General features: G+C 38.6%; 1 protein-coding gene across 5 annotated transcripts in view; it reads right to left on the bottom strand.

Annotated features, from left to right (window-relative positions):
* The window catches only part of CFAP221 (cilia and flagella associated protein 221), a 104,652-nt gene that overhangs the window by 46,094 nt on the left and 38,920 nt on the right, over positions 1-19,638 (bottom strand). For all 5 annotated transcript variants that reach the window (XM_072613339.1, XM_072613338.1, XM_072613341.1 and 2 more), the window contains 5 exons: positions 16,756-16,915; positions 5,430-5,550; positions 5,224-5,335; positions 4,926-5,034; positions 2,960-3,047 (listed from right to left, as the gene is read on the bottom strand). In XM_072613339.1, coding sequence (XP_072469440.1) covers positions 2,960-3,047; positions 4,926-5,034; positions 5,224-5,335; positions 5,430-5,550; positions 16,756-16,915 — 590 coding nt within the window. The remainder of the gene's footprint in view (positions 1-2,959; positions 3,048-4,925; positions 5,035-5,223; positions 5,336-5,429; positions 5,551-16,755; positions 16,916-19,638) is intronic.

The raw sequence follows: 19,638 nt of genomic DNA, 5'->3' as shown, positions 1-19,638 counted from the left end.
AGTGGGAGCAGTGAGAAGGGATGGTAGATTCACATGGCCTCTCTAATTTGAAACACTTAATAAAGGAATTTAATTTGTGGGATAATTAAATTGATAAAATCTCAGATGGTATCTTACGTTTTAATAGAGGATGGTGTCTAGGAAAACTCTTGCTGAGGTACTTGAAAATCTCAGCCAGAATTTCAGGAAACCTAGGAACCATTGTTCCTATTCCAAGAAACCTACAACACCCATTCAGGGCACTATAGGGAGTCAAATGATATTCCATCAATGAGTAAAACTGACTAGAACTGATATAACTAAATGAGCCATCACAATGTAAACCATGCATATTGACTTTTTGTACCTCTTTGAATCATTTCTGTTCTTTTCTGGAAGTTGGAACTGACAATATCTGTTTGAATTAGGGAGGCATCTCCCTTACAAGTTCAGGCATAAGTTTTCTCTTTCTTTTATTCTTGTCCAGAAATGAGGATTTGTTCTATGAAATTTAGATTCAGTCAAAGAGCCACACTTGAGGACCTAGAGGGCCCCATGTGGCCTTGAGTGGGGAAGCCACAGCCTCCCCACTTCTGTATCTTGTCCTTTCTTTTCTCACCAAATACTAAGCCCTCACACTGTGGGGCTCTCTCCCCTATTCATCCATATACCAGAAAAGCATTTCAACTTAGTATGTTCAGAACAAAATTCGTCAGTTCCCCCAATTTTCTTCCTAACTTCCCTATTCCTTCTAAGGCCACCGCCATCCTTCCTTTCACTCAGGTCTACACCTGTACTTCTCCCTTGAAGTCTGGCAAATTCTACATCTACAACATATCTAATATTCATCCCCTTCTCTTCACTCACAGAACCACCTGCCATCATTTCTCACCTGGATTACTATATTATCTTTCTTCTTGGTTCACCTGCCTCTCCAGGAGTGGGGAACCTGGAGTCTCCAGGCCACGTGTGGCCTTCTAGGTCCTTGGGTACAGCGTTTTGGTTGAATCCAAGTTTTACAGAACAAATCCTTTTATTAAGGGAAATTTGTTTCATTGAGTTTGGATTCAAAGAGCTGCACTTGAGGACCAAGAGGGCCACATGTGGCTTTGAGGTCACAGGTTCCCCACCCCTGCTAGCCTCTCTTCTCTCCCATCCATTCTCCACCATACAGGTGCCAAAATAATCTTCTTTTAAGCACAACATCATTAGGGGGAGAAAAGTTTTCACTTGTCACTCAGAGACAGGATTATTCTGTTCATGTAATTGTCCTTTTCAACCACACTGAAGAATTAGAAAGAGATATCACCATGACTGGTACTGCAAGGCAGACCTCAGAAGGTAGCATTTGGAAACTCTGGGTTTGAAATAAAAAAAATATAACACCTCAGATTAACAATTTTTTTGGAGATAAGAGGTTCTTCTTTAAGGGAACTAGAATCAAAAGAAGGGGATGTTCACCTATTTTAATTAATAAATTCCCAACACATGATTAAGCACTTTAGCATTCAACATAAATACAATGATATGTATATTAGCGAAATCTTGATGACAACCTGGATGTTTTATCATCTTTATAGTAAAAACTTAGCAAAGCAAGCCATTTCCTTATATTATCTCTAGCCACACGCCTGATCATGTATCAACTCCTAGGACTTTCTTCCCAGGGATGAGGGACAGAGTTTAGTTGCAGAGGATCAGATGTGCAGCTCCTGGGTCAAATTTGCAAGACACATTGTCACCACTTATATTCCTCTCAGTTATACCCTGTCCTGTGTTCAGGGAATGCAGGCCTAATCACAGACCATACGAGACATCCAGAAAAACGCACACATGCCACAAGCTGTCTTTTCTGCAATGTGACTTTCCTCATTGTGGTTTCGATATGCTGGGGGTCAGCATAAGAAATTAAATGGGAATATTTGGGGAGTTTTGTGGAAGCTGTGATGATACATGAAGGCCAACAGATGATACCAAAAAAGTTTAGAAACTTAGAAATGCATAAAATACATGTATAGTATTGTATAATATCAACCCACATTTTCAATAAAGTTCTGTGAACACCCCATAAAAGAAAAAGAAAAAATTCAGACTTCTTCTGTGGTATGAAGGGAGGGCCAAAAAACTGTACATGGATTTTCCAGATCACAGGGGCACAGTGCACCTAACCTCTGTGATGTGGAAGGGATATTATTTGTCCTTCATTCTTGAAGAGGACCATGACATCAGGGAGATGATGCCACGACATGCAAGTGAATTGGATTTAAGTGAGGGAGGGCTGTGCAAAGTCGCCAGCCTCACTTTCTTCTCTGGAGCCATTTGGGTGCAGTGTCCAGATATGCATCAGGATGACTGGAGATGGCCCCACCTCAAGGAAGGGATGACTGTAATTCTGAAGGAGGCAGAGGGAAAAACCCAATGATTGCAACCAAGCCTCGATTGGCTTTTTGGAAGCTTACTTGTCTGTCACTCCTTCATCTTCCCACAGTCTGAACCAGGGTACACTGGTGCCTAGTGCACTGCAAAGCTAGGTGAAATATGTGCTCTTTCCCTATGCCAGATGTGGGTGAAAGCCTTTATCCCATCTCCAGGGTGCAGCACCAGTTGAGTTCCTTTGCCTGTGAAACTGTTGCTAACAATATGTCAGAGAAGATTTAGTAACTATGATATTACAGTAGGGAATGTTTAAAATTTTATTTTCAAAATAGTACTCAGAGAATGTAAAAACTGAAACTTACTAAACTCGTGGTTGAATCCATTATGAACGAATCCTTCCTTCACTTAGAGAAAGACGTTAAAATTCAGGCAAGTATATATAGTATGTTTTTATACCTTTGAATAAAAAGGAGGGAGGACAAAACTCTATCGGATCACATAATATGGACCTCAAATCTAGCTGAGAAATAAACTTTTTCATAAAACACATGTGCTCATCCTCTTTAATGCCTATTTTTCATATAAAATTATTAGAAATTCTGACCTCATAGTGGTTCCAAAATCTTTTCACTTCTTCCTGCTGTTCTATTTTATATCTATAAGAGATGCGTTCTTTCCCAAGGCGCACCTGCCTGTAATGAGGAGGAAAAGATCCTGTCCTTAAAAGGAAGTTCTTAAATGCCATTAATTGAAGCATAAGTCACATTTTAAATTTAAAACTTCATATCTGTAATCCCCAGCTATAGAAATTATACAAGAGAGACTCCTGAAGAAAAAAAAAACTTGCAGAGATTTCATCAGTTAACGAAGTGAATATATGCTAAAAAGTAAGACAGTCTGAGGGAGACTGGGTTCATCTTGCCTAACACAAAGTCATCTATGGCTAATGGTCTCTTTAATAACTGTCTTCATTTATTTCACAGGTTCCTGCTTAAGACACCAGGGATTCGTAGTGTTACAGAGAAAAGAACAAGAGGACAAGAGCTGAAATTGAAGTGGAGATTTTTGGTTCGGGATGAAGGTTTTTCTTGACTGTGATGGATATAACTAGTGCAATTGATTAGAGAGACAGAGTGTCCAAGTGAGAAGGATGCCAGCCTAAGAGTCAGAAGCCCTCAGGACCAGTCCTGCCTGTGGCTATAACTAGTTATGCTAAATTAGTTCTGAGCAAGCAATTTAACCTTTCTGGACTTCAGCTGCCCCATCCATGTGATAAGGGGGTTCAACTAGATCAGGGGTAGGGAAGCTATGGCCTAGAGGCCACATGTGGCCTTCTAGGTCCTTGGGTGAGGCCTTTTGACTGAGTCCATGTTTTACAGAGCAAATATTAAAGGGATTTATTCTGTGAAGTTTGGATTCAGTCAAAGGGCTGCACTTGAGGCCCTAGGGGTCACATGTGGCCTCAAGGCCACAGGTTTCCCATCCCTCAACTAGATGATCTATACTCCTAAAATTGATTTCTGTCTGGCTAGGATGTTAGAAAGCAAAGGAATACTCGGGATAACGACTTGAGGGGCATTTCTTGTCGGATGACTGCCTATTTCATTCTATTAAAGAGTTTCTAACGTTACTTTTAGCTTAATAATTATAACTTTTGTTATTAAAATTAAATTAAAATAATAACATTTACATAGTATTTACCATGTGCCAGGTACTGCACTAAACACTTCACAATTATTATCTCATTCAGTCCTCATAACAGCCCTGGGAAGAAGGTGCTGTTAATATCCCTATTTTGTAGACGAGGAAACTTGAGACAAACAGTAGTTAAGTGACTTGCCCAGGGTCACACAGCTAGTAAGTGTCTGAGGCTGGATTTGAGCTCAGGTCTTCCTGACTCCAGGTCCAACTAGGCTCTGCCCCTCCTAGCCAAAATACACCCAACCACCTACACACACAGATATGTACTTGCACTGACCTAGTGAAAGTAGGCTTTTCATACAAATTGTATCACTGCCCACAAAGTATAAGTGAAGTAACCGCAAATCAAATTGGAGGAATTGCACACCATTCTGTGAGACTCCTCTGCTTACACATTTCTAAAGAGGCCCTGGGCTCCAATTCCTGTCAGAACAGGGTGTGAGGCACTCTAAGGCAAGGTAGCAGGCAACCAAGGTGTAGTGTGAGCCAGGGACATAATGCCTTTTGGCATGTGTGAATGAGAATGCAGCTCAAATAGAGAGAGGCGATGGTGAGGTAATAGCTGCTGCAGTGGCTCTGCACCCCTATCTGGTCATGTTCAGGGCAGGTACCTCACATCTCTCACCCGAGTTATGCTATCACTTTGTTATTTCTTACAAAACAATTTGGCATTCATTGATTTATTCTGAATGAACCAACTACTCTGAAGTCAAAGGGTCAGAAAATGAGGAGGGATATGGAACCGAATAACTAAATTTGTGCTGAGGAGTTAAATATACTAACACTCATTACATCTTATTGTTATTCAGATATACGTCATCACCTAAAAACAATCCATCACGTGACCAAAACATATGGTTGACATTTACCACTTAAGATGGTTCTCTGCTTCTTCAACAGCATCCCATCTGACTTTCTGTAAAAACAGAGCTTCTTTCATTGGTCTCGTTTTGGATAATTCGTCCCCATGGTGCAAAACTGCAGGTGGTATCAAACAATTATTATGCCAGTAATCAAATGAGAATTATTTACAAAAGGAAAGCATGTGCTCATGGCAAAACAAAACCGCTAACAATCAAGCTTGTTTGCATCCATCATGGGTGGGATAAGAAGTCATTCTTTCACCTTTCTCAGAGAGATTAAATTCTGTGAGATTAACTGAGTTACCTTCTCTTAATTCATCAATCTTTAATTTTCCTGCTTCTTGGTTTAAAACACTTGCCACAGCAAAGGGATTGGATAAATTTACTGGAAATCTCAAGTTTTTGTATTCAATTTCCTATAGGACAAAGTAAATGGTCAAAATATTTAACTTATTTGTCTTATTCCTTTTGATCATTAAAAAGGGCATTTTGGAGTATTTGCTATTTTACCTTAATTTCTGGAGGTTTGGTTTTTGCAGGTGGTTTTTTCTTAGCCACAATTATGTATGTCTTTTCAGGAGGGAGTTGAGTTTTCTTAGAGAGGTCATTTAATTTCTGGAAATCTTCTAACCTGTGATTCAGAAAAATAGATATTATTATAACAACAATCTAAGAGTGCTTCTTCCTGACAACCTTCCAGACCTTATACAATAATAACTCCTACATCTAAACTGAAAAAAAAACCCCACTAAGGAAACATTTCAATCTATTTGCCATTTATTAAAATCAGCACTCTTCATTCTATCCATATACATCAAATGACATAACCACACCCATTTCTTTTCATATCCTTAAAGAAAAAAGTAAACATAACAATGCAATCTAGTAGGAAATAGTTTACATAATAAATGTCTAAACTGATGTTTTAAAAGTTAAAGAAATTACATTTTTATCTTAAGAACTTGTATTCATTTATTTCATCAACAAATGGAAAAACATTGCCCATCACATTTCTAACAGGGAATCTTTTGAAAGAGATGCATATGAATGCCAAACAATATTCCATAGCTGCAAAACATCTAAGGACACTTGTGAAGGGACCAGCTCCTAGGCATATCTGAAGAAGCGTTGGGGGTTGTTTATTCTGGGATGTGGAGGGAACAGATTCCACTCAGAAATGTTATTCAGTTAAAAAATGTGCAAATATCTTTCACAAGGTCAAAACTCTTCTAGTAAATCCTATGAAGGTGTTTCACTGATATTGGAATTGGGGTTCACTGATTTGAGAGGAAATTAGGAGTTATAAGTATAAATCATGCACTGGCACGTAACTGATGTATTTCCCTGATGCAGGGGGAACGTGGTAGGACCATGCATGGCAGCAGTCTGTTCTTCCGTGGAATAAGGGCATCTCAGAACTTTTATTTATTTTTGAGCTTCTTGAAAAGAGGAAAAGCAGTAAAGCAAGAAGCATAAAATCATGTTACTAAAGCTAAAAGTCATCTCATCCAGCACTCTCATTTTAAGGATGAAGAAACTTAAGGCATTGAGGGGAAATGACTTTTCCAAGGTCACATAGCTAGTACATAGCAAAAGTGGGACTTGCACCCAGATCTTCTGATTTCAAGGTCATCATGTTTTCCCCATTAAACCACACAAAGGGGCATATCTTCTTTCCCCCAGGCATGGCTGGACTGCCACTAAGTTTTCCAATAGCTAGAAGCAGAGATTATTTTAAATTAGGAAGCTCAGTGTCAGCACTTTCTGGCTTAGTATTGTATTGTTTTTAATAACCATTTGACAACTTTATAAATTTCTGTATTTTTTCTTATTTGCAGATTTTTACCCTTTCCCTCATAACTAATACTTTATCCGGAGTCTTAATTTCATCAAAGTAGGTACTCCTGCTATCAGCTTGACCAAACTTCCTCAAGGACTTCCTATCTATGGCCAGTGTTGGCCATATTTTCCCATAAATCTTCCACAGAAGACCTGCACAATAGTTGGAGACCCTATTCTTGGTCTTTTGGAACCTAGGCGTATATTTGCTTGTTCCCATTACATAATCAGCCCAGCTTATTTGGCGCCTTATTTTAAGTTCATTTGTGAACTCGATAGCTTTTAATACCATTCCTTACATATAAATCATTCATTGCTGGTAGCCAATTTTTTGTTAAATTTATCAATTTAAAAAAACATCAATTCTATCTGAGGGAATTGGGGAAGGCATGATAGACTAGGCAGCAAATGAGCTGGGCCTTGAATGAGTCAGGGGAGCTTGTCCTCAGCAAGTTGAATAGTATGCACAAAAATACCAAGGCAAGAAAGGGAGGGACACATTTTCACACAGTGAATAGTCTTGTTCGGCTTGACTTTAGAACAAATGAAGAAGTGTAACATGAAAGAAGTCTAGAAAGGTGGGAAAGAGTCAAATTACAGAGGGCTTTGAATGCCAGACTAAGGACTTATATATTTTATTGGAGACTGTGTGGAAGCTGTGATCAGATCTATGCCTTCCAAATGTTATGTTGACTGTGGCATGGTGGACAGATTAGAAAGGGGAGAGGCTGGAATGTGGTTCAGGGAGATGAAAACTAATAAGAGACTAAAATGAATTGCTATAGAAGTAGAAAGAAGGAAACATGTGCAAATGACATTAATTATGGTCCAACTGATAGGACTAAGCGAGAGGAGGATAGGGATAATCGGGTAATTGGAAAAATGTTTATATAAAATCTGCTTATCCAAGTAACTATTATCTATGCTCCCAATGAAGACTTGTCTTCTATCTAGAAGAATACATAAGGGGGTTTGAAGAACACCTTTCTACAAATTATCAGAAAGAATGAAATGATTATCTAAAAAAAAGATAGAAGGGTTAAACATAAAAACAAAGAAGAAAAGTTTCTAAAAAGGAAGCAGGGTAAACATGCCTGTCTAATACATAACATTTTAGGTTTTTTTCCCCAAAAAGGAGAGACCCTGACTTTGAGGAGGGAAAACGCAGCCTGTCCTTCAAGGACTGTTGATATGGATCTGCAGGGCATATCAAATAAGAAATCATTCATTATGAGTCAAATGAAAGAGACAAGTAGCGTCAGCTGGTGACTCCTTGCTAAGGGGTTACAGAGGCAATGATCTGTTGATCTAATAAAAATGAGAGAAATCTACAGATTTGCCTGGGGATGGATTAATATATTATGGAGACTCTCCCAAGACTTGTCAGAGCTAATAGTTTCTACGTATTTCTGGTAATTCATATGAGCACAAATGATACTGGCAAAAAGTTGAATGAAGTGAACAAGAATTTATTAAGCATTTGCCATATATGCCAAGCACTGTGCTAAATTCTGGGGATACAAAAAATGGCAAAAAAAACCCCAGTCTTTTCCCCCAAGGAATTCAAAATCTAACGGAGGTAAGACTTCATGGAAATAACTATGTAAAAATGAACTCTACCCAGGATGAATGAAAGGTAACTTCAGAGGAAAGGCAAAAGCATGAAGGCGGACCAGGGAAGGCTTCTTGTAAAAGAGACATTAGCTGAGACTTGAAAGAAGCCAGAAAGTGAAGATGAAGTGGGAAAGTATTCCAGGCATGGGGGACAGCCAATGGAAAGACGTGGATGGAGAAGATGGAGCATCTTATATGAGAATATCAAGGAGAGTAGTGTCACCGTCTTGTAAAGTACATGAAGGGGAGTAAATTCTAAGAACAAAAGTGTAGGAAAGGGTCAGGTCATTAAGGGCTTTAAAAGTCAAAACTTTATATTTCATGTTAAAATAATCTTGAAAGCATTACTAAGGATTATTAAATCTTTAGTAGGACACTGGAGATTTAAAAAACCCCAGAAACCGAGGAGTACAGATGGTATTTTCATCATGCTGTTAAGAAAAGGCAAGATGTCAGAAGAGAAAGACATATATGGAAGTGAACCGCTGGTTTTGTTAACACTGGTTCACAGAAAATGATGTCTGAAAGAGGACTTAGATTTCTTACCCATTGCTTTAAATATAGAAATGAGAGTCTGTTAGCCAAAGATGAAGTGTACCTAACAAGAGCTGGTACGAATGTCTTTGCTGAATCTTGCATATTTAATCAAAAAGACTTTTCCTGAAAAGGAAAGGAAGGGAACAACAGATGACCTATAAACTTCCATCAAGCTGGATACAAAAGTTAGAAAAAAGGAGAAAATTAGTAATAGGCCCTAAAAAAATCACAGAAGGCAAAATCTAGGAAAAGTAGCTGTCAATAAAAAACTCATGGCCTCAAACATCTATGCACAGATGAACAATCCTAATGAAAGGAGTAAATTTGACCTCATAAGTCATTAAACCTTAGTGAGGATCCCAGAACTGGAATATGGAAATTGGTTTCTGGGGTGGAAATGATGGGAACTTTTGGGGGTAGGTACCATTTATGACAAAAGACAGGAAAGGCTCTAGATTGTTGGAGAAGAGATTTTAAAGAATTCAATTAGGTTTTAAAAGAAAGTTCAGCCATAAATGAAAAATAATGCCATGAATCAACAAGCTGTTGCTTCAGAATAGCCTCATTAATCCTCAAAAAGCAAACAAGCCAAGACCAGAGAGACCTGGGGGCTGGAGAAATAGTTACTGATTCCTCCATTATGCAGCAGAAGCTTCTCGAAATTAGAATGGCAAGCAAACCAATGAGGAAAATGCTAACCATTCCTCTCCAGGTTGTCCTCCCGAATTCTGCTACCATCGAGAAGCCCCAATATACCCTAGTTCTTCATCCTTAGGACTCTCTAACTCCAGCCCTGGAATTTACTCACTGGATGTCTTCTCAAGCTGTGCAATCCCTCCCCTCTGACGGAATTGTTTCTGCCAGAACCCCCCATTTAAGGAAGGTACTCAGGCCAACCATGTCCTCCAGCATGCCCATGTATCCTGACCCCATTACTGCTCTCCTTTACTCATTATCTTCCTCCACTAGAAAGTAAGCTTTTTGAGGTTTGTCTTTTCTTCCACTTGTATATAAACTCCTAGTTGTTTAGCACATTGCTTGGCATATAGAAGCACTTAATAAGAGCTAATTGACTGACTGACTGACACTGCTATGAAGAAAAAATACTTGTCATAGTCAAGAAAATATAAAGACTGAAAGATTGGAAAAAGATAAATACTTTTTGCTGACAAAAATCACTTTTTCATTCAAGGTTATACCAAAACTATTATCAGAAGAAATCTAGGTGAGCCTGCAAGATCTTGACATCTTCTTCAGATAGTAAGATAGAGGTGTCAAAAATGCTTCCCGGAAATGAGGCTAGTAACACCCTCAAGGAGGGCTGGGCACATTAAAATGTAATTGGCAAATATTTAACAATATAAATAAAAAAAATCAAACATACAAAATGTTAATTTGAGGTTTTCTAAGTTAATATGAGGATCACAGAGATCCTTTGATATTGTTTACATGGCTCTTATTTCTATGTGAGTTCTAGAACACTGCTGTAAGACATCTACTCTAAAATATTTTGGGGATTTTTTTGCTTCTGATGTACCTGGAAGTTGATTTGTGACTGACAGAATGATGAATTCTAATCAATGTATTGCTATAAGTGTTCCAGATGACATACATTTACAAATGAAGGTAGAATATTTCAACATGCCTTTGTACTAGGCATGAAAAGTTTGGAAACTTATCCAAACTAATTTACAAATATGTTTCAGTGATCTGGAGTCTTGCCTGATTTAAATTCCATTAAAACCTATGAACTAGGCGGGGTAGAGCCAAGATGGCAGAGTAGAAAGACACACATATGCTGACTCTCCCCACACAGCCCTTAAAATACCTGTAGAGAGGGACTCTCAACAAATTCTGGAGAAGCAGAAGTGGAGAACAACAGAGTGGAGGAGATTTCCAGCCCAGGGTGACCTGAAAGGCCCACAAGAAATGTCTGTTGCACAGAGCAGAGCCCAGACCAACCTTAGCCACTTGGCGCCTCTGGGAGGAGGACACCTCAGAGGCGGAATCTCCAGTCACAGTAGCAGCAGTCCGCAGATCCCTCAAAGGTCAGTGACAGGGCTTTTTTAGCTGGCCAGGAAGGGAGAAGGGCTTTCCCATAGCTCTGGCCTCAGGCAGCGATCACAGAAGCCACATCGGGCAGGTGGCAGCAGTTCCCACAGCAGCCCCTACAGCAGCCACATCCATTGTTGGATTGCAAAAACCCCTGGGGGCACTGAGGAGCTGATGCTTACCTCAGCCCTGTATAGAGGCCCTGAGGGAACTTATCTTCATCTCCCACTGAATGGTAGCCCCGCCCCCACAGCTTATCTGAAAATCAGCCCCCAGTGTTGGCTTGGTGGAACTGGAGGCCAGGTGGCTGTGGAGAGGAAACTGCTAAGATTCTGGGCACAAAAATCTCTCCTTACTCCCAGACCAGTGTACACGCTTGATTGTGCCACCTTGGAGAAACTGAGATCTTACAGATCCCCAGAGTATACCCTACTCTTTTTTTTACAGATATTTTATGGGTTGTGGGTTTGGAGCTAGCGTATGTGTGTGTTTCTACTCCGCCATCTTGGCTCCGCCCCCCAGTATACCCTACTGTTGACAAAGGACCCAAAAATCAAGTAACTGGTTGGGAAAATGCCCAAAAAAGGGGAAAAAAAATAAGACTATAGAAGGTTACTTTCTTGGTGAACAGATATCTTCTCCCATCCTTTCAGATGAGGAAGAACAATGCTTACCATCAGGGAAAACATAAACGTCAAGGCTTCTGTATCCCAAACATCCAAAATAAATATTCAATGGGCTCAGGCCATGGAAGAGCTCAAAAAGAATTGTGAAAATCAAGGAAGAGAGGTGGAGGAAAAATTGGGAAGAGAAATGAGAGAGATGAAAGAAAAGCATGAAAAGCAGGTCAACACCTTGCTAAAGGAGACCAAAAAAAATGCTGAAGAAAATAACACCTTGAAAAATAGGCTAACTCAATTGGCAAAAGAGGTTCAAAAAGCCAATGAGGAGAAGAATGCTTTAAAAAACAGAATTAGACAAATGGAAAAGGAGGTTCAAAAGCTCACTGAAGAAAATATTTCTTTCAAAATTAGAATGGAACAGATGGAGGCTAATGACTTTATGAGAAACCAAGAAATCACAAAACAAAACCAAAAGAATGAAAAAATGGAAGATAATGTGAAATATCTCATTGGAAAAACAACTGACCTGGAAAATCGATCCAGGAGACACAATTTAAAAATTATGGGACTACCTGAAAACCATGATCAAAAAAAGAGCCTAGACATCATCTTTCATGAAATTATCAAGGAAAACTGCCCTGATATTCTAGAACCAGGGGGCAAAATAAATACTGAAAGAATCCACCTAAAAAAGAGATCCTGAAAGAGATCCAAAAAAAAGAAACTCCTAGGAACATTGTGAGCAAATTCCAGAGTTCCCAGGTCAAGGAGAAAATATTGCAAGCAGCTAGAAAGAAACAATTCAAGTATTGTGGAAATACAATCAGGATAACACAAGCTCTAGCAGCTTCTACATTAAGGGATCAAAGGGCATGGAATATGATATTTCAGAAATCAAAGGAACTAGGACTAAAACCAAGAATCATCTACCTAGCAAAACTGAGTATAATACTTCAGGGGAAAAAATGGTCTTCAATGAAATAGAGGACTTTCAAGCATTCTTGATGAAAAGACCAGAGCTGAAAAGAAAATTTGACTTTCAAACACAGGAATCAAGAGAAGCATGAAAAGGTAAACAGTAAAGAGAAATCATAGGGACTTACTTACATTCCTACATGGAAAGACAATATCTGCAACTCTTGAAACTTTTTTCAGTATCTGGGTAGCTGGTGGGATTACATACATACACACATACACACACACATGCACACACACACGTATAAAGAGAGACAGAAAGAGAGCACAAGGTGAATTGAATAGGATGGGATCATATCTTAAAAAAATGAAATTAAGGGGTGAGAGAGAAATATATTGGGAGGAGAAAGGGAGAAATGGAATGGGGCAAATTATCTCTCATAAAAGAGGCAAGCAAAAGACTTTTCAGTGGAGGGAAAAAGGGAGAAGGTGAGAGAAAAAACATGAAGATTACTCTTATCACATTCAACTAAAAGAAGGAATAAAATGCACACTCATTTTGGTATGAAAACCTATCTTACAATACAGGAAAGTGGGGGATAAGCAGGGTGGGGGGGATGATGGAAGGGAGGACAGTGGGAGGAGGGAGCAATTAGAAGTCAACACTCTTGGGGAGGGACAGGATCAAAAGAGAGAATAGAAGAAATGGGGGGCAGGCTAGGATGGAGGGAAATATAGTTAGTCTTACACAACACGACTATTATGGAAGTCATTTGCAAAACTACCCAGATATGGCCTATATTGAATTGTTTGCCTTCCCAAAGGGAATGGCTAGGGAGGGAGGGATGAAGAAAAGTTGGAAGTCAAAGTTTTAGGAACAACCATTGAGTATTGTTCTTTCATACAACTAAGAAATAAGAAATACAAGTAATGGGGTATAGAAAGTAATCTTACCCAACAGGACAAAAGAGAAGATGGGGATAAGGGAAGGGAGGGATGTTAGAAGGTAGGGCAGATTGGTGATAGGAGTAATTAGAATGTTCGGCATTTTGGGGTGGGGGGAGGGGAGAAATGGGGAGAAAATTTGGAACCCAAAATTTTGTGTAAATGAATGTTGAAAACTTAAATAAGTAAATTTAAATACAAAAAAAAAACCTATGAACTATAATCAAGGTTAGACTTTGGGGAAAAATCGATTGTTCATCAAAGGGACACATTATCCAATGTGATTAAAAAGTCAAGTTATGTCAGCAAAAGTTTACTAAGGATTTACTGTATTCTAGGAATGTGCTAAACGTTGAAGACACAAAGAAATGCAAAAATAATTGTTGCTCTCAAAGGGTTCACATTCTAATGATGGAGAAAACATGTAAATAATTAGGTGCATAACAGATACACATAGTAGAGGGTAATCTACTACAACACAGTGAAAGGTAACCGCTAGCGGAGCTAGTAAATTCTTGCCAAAGATGAGATCTGAGCTGAGCCTTGAAAGAAGCCAGGAAAACAGAAGTGGAGCTGAGGATGGAGAGTACCCAAGGCACAGGGAAAGTCAATCAGCGGCATGAAGACAGGAGTTGGAGCATTGTGTTTAAGGAATGGTAAGTAAGCCAGCATAGCAAAATATTAAAATGTGTAGAATGAAGGAAAATATGAGAAGACTAGAAAGGTGGGAGAGATTAGATTATAAAGCCAACTTTTAAATGTCAACCAGAGGGGTTTATATTTGATATTAGAGGTGATAACTCTGCAGATAAGGGATGCAGTGGGTGGAGATCTGGGCTGGAATCAGGTGGACTCAGACACTTGGTAGCTGTATGACCCTGGCAAAATCACTTAACTCTGTTGGCCTCAGTTTCTTTATCTGGAAAATGAGCTGGAGAAAGAAATGGTAAACCAAGAAAGTCCCAAATAAGCTTGCAAAGAGTAGGACAAGACTGAAAAATGACTGAACAATAACAAGAAGAAAGAGGTGATGAGAAGCCTCTAGCATTTATTTAGCAGGGGAATAAAGTGATTAGATTTATGTCTCAGAAAGTCACTAGCAGCTGAGTGAAGGATGTGTTGGAGGGAGGAATCAGGGAAAATAACTAGAAGGCTACTACAATAGTCTAGGAGACAGGTGATGAAGGCATGAACGAGAGTGGTGAGTGTGTTAGCAAGCAACAGAGACACACGGGAGAGAAGTCGTGAAGTTAAAAATGAAATGATTTGGAAATGAATCTGATATATGAGGTGATTGGGAGTGAGAAGCTGAGAATGATTTCAAGGTTGCAAAACTGTGTGGTACTCTCTCAACAATAACAGGAAAATTCAGAAGATGGGAGCATTTAAGAAGAAAGGTGACCAAGGTCTGCTCTGGACATATTGAATTTTAGATATGTACACAGTTATCTGCTTCAGGATCTCTAGTTTGAGAAGTCCTGCAGTTGGTGATGCAAGGCTGTAGCTCAGAAGAGAGACTAAGGCTGAACATAGAATCTATACAGGAATAATAACCAACCCATGGAAATTGGCATGATCATCAAGTGCGGTAATATAGAAATGAAAAGAGATGAGGGACCAGAATAGAGAGTTGGGGGATACCCAAGGTTAGTAATTAATGGGGGTGATATGGATGAAGAGTCAGCAAAAAAGACTGAGAAATAATAATCAGAAAGAAGAAATAACAAGACAGACAGGAGAACGAGGGAATAAGAGTGACACAAAAACAGAGAGGAGTATCCAAGAAAACAAAGAATGTATGTCAAAATCGTGTGAGCTTAATGCCAAATCATGTAAAAAACAAAGTGATTATAGCAAAAAAAAAATGCATGTATAAGTCTGTTGTTTTTAAGATGAGAAAGATATAAAGTGTACTGCATACGCTAACAAATTCAATATTTTACTTTGTGCTGAGTAACTTGAACATGCTTATACAAACCGGAAAATCGGAGAATCAAAAAGGAATAGGACTGCTCTTTTGGGTGGATGGAATGTTGATAATGGATGACAGAGAGATGGCATCCTGGTGCCAGAGACACAGTATTGGACTTGGAGTCACTGGATCAAGGTTTGGATCCCTCTCTGCTGCTTTTTAGTTGTGGGACTTTGGATCTTTAAATGTCCAAAGATCTTAGGCAATGTACAAAGCTCAAAGTGATTCTTGATCTCACAAAATACTTTGAATTTTATCATGACAAGAACATAAAATCACTAGTCATCTTTTTTTGTCCATTTATATTTTGATTTGTTAGTTTTATGTTCTCTGTATGCCCCTCACATTTTGGTTCATGATTTGTACAGATCTGAGAGCTGGGCAGACATCTAGTTCTATATGTCTAAAAAAAAAACACCATTTTTTTTTCATTTTCTAAATTATTTTAAGGTACTTCTGTGACTAGCATTTCTGTTATCATTTGTAAAAGTCTAAAGAAATTCCAGACTGAAAAATAGAGGCATAGGTATGCTTTCTATAACACTGTTCTATCTAATGTCATTTCATAATAAAGTCATTATGACTGTTGCTTGTCTGAACAGTGTGAAACTCTGCAGTAACAATGCTCAGCAAATCCCCCTTTCATATAACATCACTCCCATGGAGCTGCTATAGACTACTAGTCCTAGTGAGGGTAGTATAGCCTGAATTGACCTGGCAAGCTCCAAGCAGCAGAGATGTCTCACTGGAAGGCCAATTTATACTAAGGAGATCTGTTGAGTGGGGGAAGCAGTGGCTGAATGTAGGACTTCCCAAAGGAGGAAATACAGGAAACAGCAGAGAAAATAATACAGGAACTAGAGATGAAGAGAAACAGTTGGAAAAGGATGGAAAACCCAATAAACTAGATTTGTACTCATAGGGTATAAATGTTTTTACTCAGAGACACCCTTGCCCACCTGTGCCTCTGCTAATTCTCAGCACCAGATGCTGGCCTGGACACTGACTGACCTCAGCTACATTGCTTCATTTAGCCAATCAATGCCATTAGGTAGACTACCAGACAACATTAACCAGATACACTGCCTTGTGTAAAAGGCAGGTTTGGGTTTGCTTAAAAATGAAAGTACTGAAAAGTCCAATTATTATAAAATAAGTTAATGCTATATTTGTAAAAAGCATTTTATAACTCCCATCATTTCAAATAGGTTAGTGCTAGCATTCTGTTCTCTCCATGTTATTAAAAAAAAAAAACAAATAGAAAGAATTTGGAGGTTTAAAAAATGTTCCAAGAAATTTAAAACTATAAGAACACCACAACAACCAAGTGAACTTATACCTTAAAGCCATTCGAGGAGATGATGTTCCAGTGAACGTACATACATAAGGTGTAGAGTTGAACTCAGAAACCCACAGCTGCAATTTTATTCGTGCAGTTCCGTATCTAAATGGTGCAAATGTAACAGTCAGATCCACTTTCCCATTGGATGGAATTATTCCTAGAAAAAAATAAGCCCATATTTTATAAGATGATATTTTTCCTTCTTGTTAATCCTAATAAAAAGAGACCCAAACAAATAACATGGTCATAAAGATCTCCATCATCAGACTTTGGGGAAAATAAGTCAAATGTTTCATCTTTCCATTGATCTTATCAATCAATTGCTACATGAACCATTTACTAAAATTTTTTGGTGATGTCACTCATATAATATGCCTTAGTGTTAATGAATTTAAGATGAATTTCCAGAACTACAATCCCCCAGCCAATTATAATATATCAATATTAATGCAATAAACAATATGAGGCATACACATAAGGAAAAGGCAGTTTATCTCAATATTAAAAACTGGCTTATCATTTTATTGAGTCTGATTTTACCTTCCCAGGGGGTAGAATAATGTTCCTGTCAAAGTCATATATCAATGAACTATATTTCTTAAGAAAAATATGTGAAATACTGCAGAAGTGAGAGTTTTCTGTTAGTTGATAGTGCTCATGGAATAGAGGAGCCACATTTTCTATACATACATGTGTACATATATACACACATGCACATATATACACTTATATGCACATATTTAAATATATAGGACTCTCTACTCTATTCAGGCTAACTTCTGAAAGGCCTTGCATATTACTTTCATCATACCCATATTTTTCCATTCCCTTTACTGAGAACATCCTCTTTTATTTCTCTCAACTCATCTGAATTCTACCCCTTCGTTAAGGCCCATTTCATAGCACTTTCTCTATGAAGTCTTCTTTGACTAGCATTGCACACAGTGAACTCTTCCTTCCTTGACCTATGATAGTGTTTACTGATGGTATAGCACTAGTGTGCTACCTTGTATTGTAAATTAACATTCTATGTCTACATGTCTTATTTCCACTTAGCCTCTGCTGCTCTTTCTGGTTTCAGCTCCACAGAACCAGATGCCCCTTCCAGGAAAAGTTCATCACTTCTAAACTCACCACCATGGTACTCAAGCTTGCATACTGCCTCCCTCAGCCTTCTTTCTCTTCTGATTGGAGGGCTGCTGGGTACAGCACTAAACTCCTCCCCAAATCCAAATTCTCTTCCCTCCTCCTGCTCCTCCCCACCCCTTCAGAAGGCAAGCAATCGACTAATTCTTATTTGGCATATACTATATATAAGGCACTAGGCTAGTATTGTGGGGTATAAAAAGATCTTCAAGTAGCTGACAAACTCTTAGAAGGGGGAATCAAATATGTAGATAAATATCTATAATACAAGTTGAATTGTACGTGCCCCCATATTAACAACATGTTATGGAAGTTGAAGTCAAAAGGGGCCAGAGTCCAACCATTATCTGCAATGTGCTAGGAAGACAGCAACATGGCTGTGTTAGTTCAGATTGGTTTATATCACATTCACAGGGTGGAGTTAATGAGAAATACAGAGACTTCTTCTTTATTTTTACTCTTATAAAAGCCTTGATGCCAAAAATAGGCCCAGGCTCTGGCAGCAATGTTTCTATTTTTATAAAAATATTCCTATGATCCAATAGCTGATTGAGCTTAAGTTCATGGTGTCATTTCAGATACATTCCACTCAGAAAACAAGCGAAAGCTGAGAAATAGAACAGGGTTTATTTAGTGCCATACATGTCAAGATTGAATACATATATACAGCACAAACATACATATGAAGCCTTAGCTTCTAGATTAAAATATGTTTCTGATCCCCAGAAATCCTCTGTTCAGCAAGTGAATGCCACCAAAAGTCTTTCAAACAGATACCTCGGAAATATTATTCCACTGATCAATCATTCAATCAAAAGGCAACTATCAAGTGTTTACTGGGTCAGACATCGTACTAGATACTGGGAACTTAAAGACAAAAATGAAATTCCCTGCCTTCAAGGTGCTTACGTTGTATTGGGAGAGTGAGGAGAGCATATGCACATACAAATGTGGTTTATACAAGATATATACAAAATAACCTAGAGGTAACTGGAAACACTAATCACCCTTCTGGTCTCCCAGGTTCATAATCTCAATATTATCTTCACCTCTCTCTACAAATGTGGTTCATGCAAGGTATATACAAAATAACTGACAGTCATCTCCAGTCATCCTAAGGAATATCTGGTCACTGGATTCAGATGGCTCTGGAGGAGAAGTGAGGCTGGTGACCTGCACAGCCCTCCCTCACTCAAAGCAAAGTCCAGTGCAAGTCATGTCATTATTTCTCTGATGGCATGGTCTTCTTCAGCAACAAAGGACGCACACAATCCAGATATCTGAACTTTTTCCCCTAAGGAAAATATTGCTTTGCTCGTATTCCAAATGTTTGGGTATCATATCTAATCGTTGTCATTTTCTTTAATGAGGTAATCTATTACTTTTATAATTGTTCTTTGTTTCACTGATCCTTTAGGATTATATTATTTAATTTCCATTTAAGTTTGAATCTCTTCTTCAGAAACCCTTCTTTACTATAAAATTTTATATACATTGTTATGATTAAAGGATGTGTTTAATATTTCTGCTGTTTTACACTTGCTTATGAGGTCTTTATATCCTTAGCACTTCGTAAATTTTCGTTGTTACCAAAATGGAGACTATGTCCTGTAAGGCTTGCTAAAATACAACCATACCTATTGTTATCCAGAATGCTTCTCCACTGTGTCCTCTCCCTCCATGGTACAAGATCCTGACCACATCTCTTCTGAGCTAGATATTAGCCTTTCTGGG

The sequence above is a fragment of the Notamacropus eugenii genome, chromosome 5 (genome assembly GCF_028372415.1).
Source record: "Notamacropus eugenii isolate mMacEug1 chromosome 5, mMacEug1.pri_v2, whole genome shotgun sequence".
In the NCBI taxonomy this organism is placed as follows: domain Eukaryota; kingdom Metazoa; phylum Chordata; class Mammalia; order Diprotodontia; family Macropodidae; genus Notamacropus; species Notamacropus eugenii.
The sequence above is the reverse complement of the archived record's forward strand: the minus strand, read 5'-3'. Positions and strand labels throughout refer to the sequence as shown.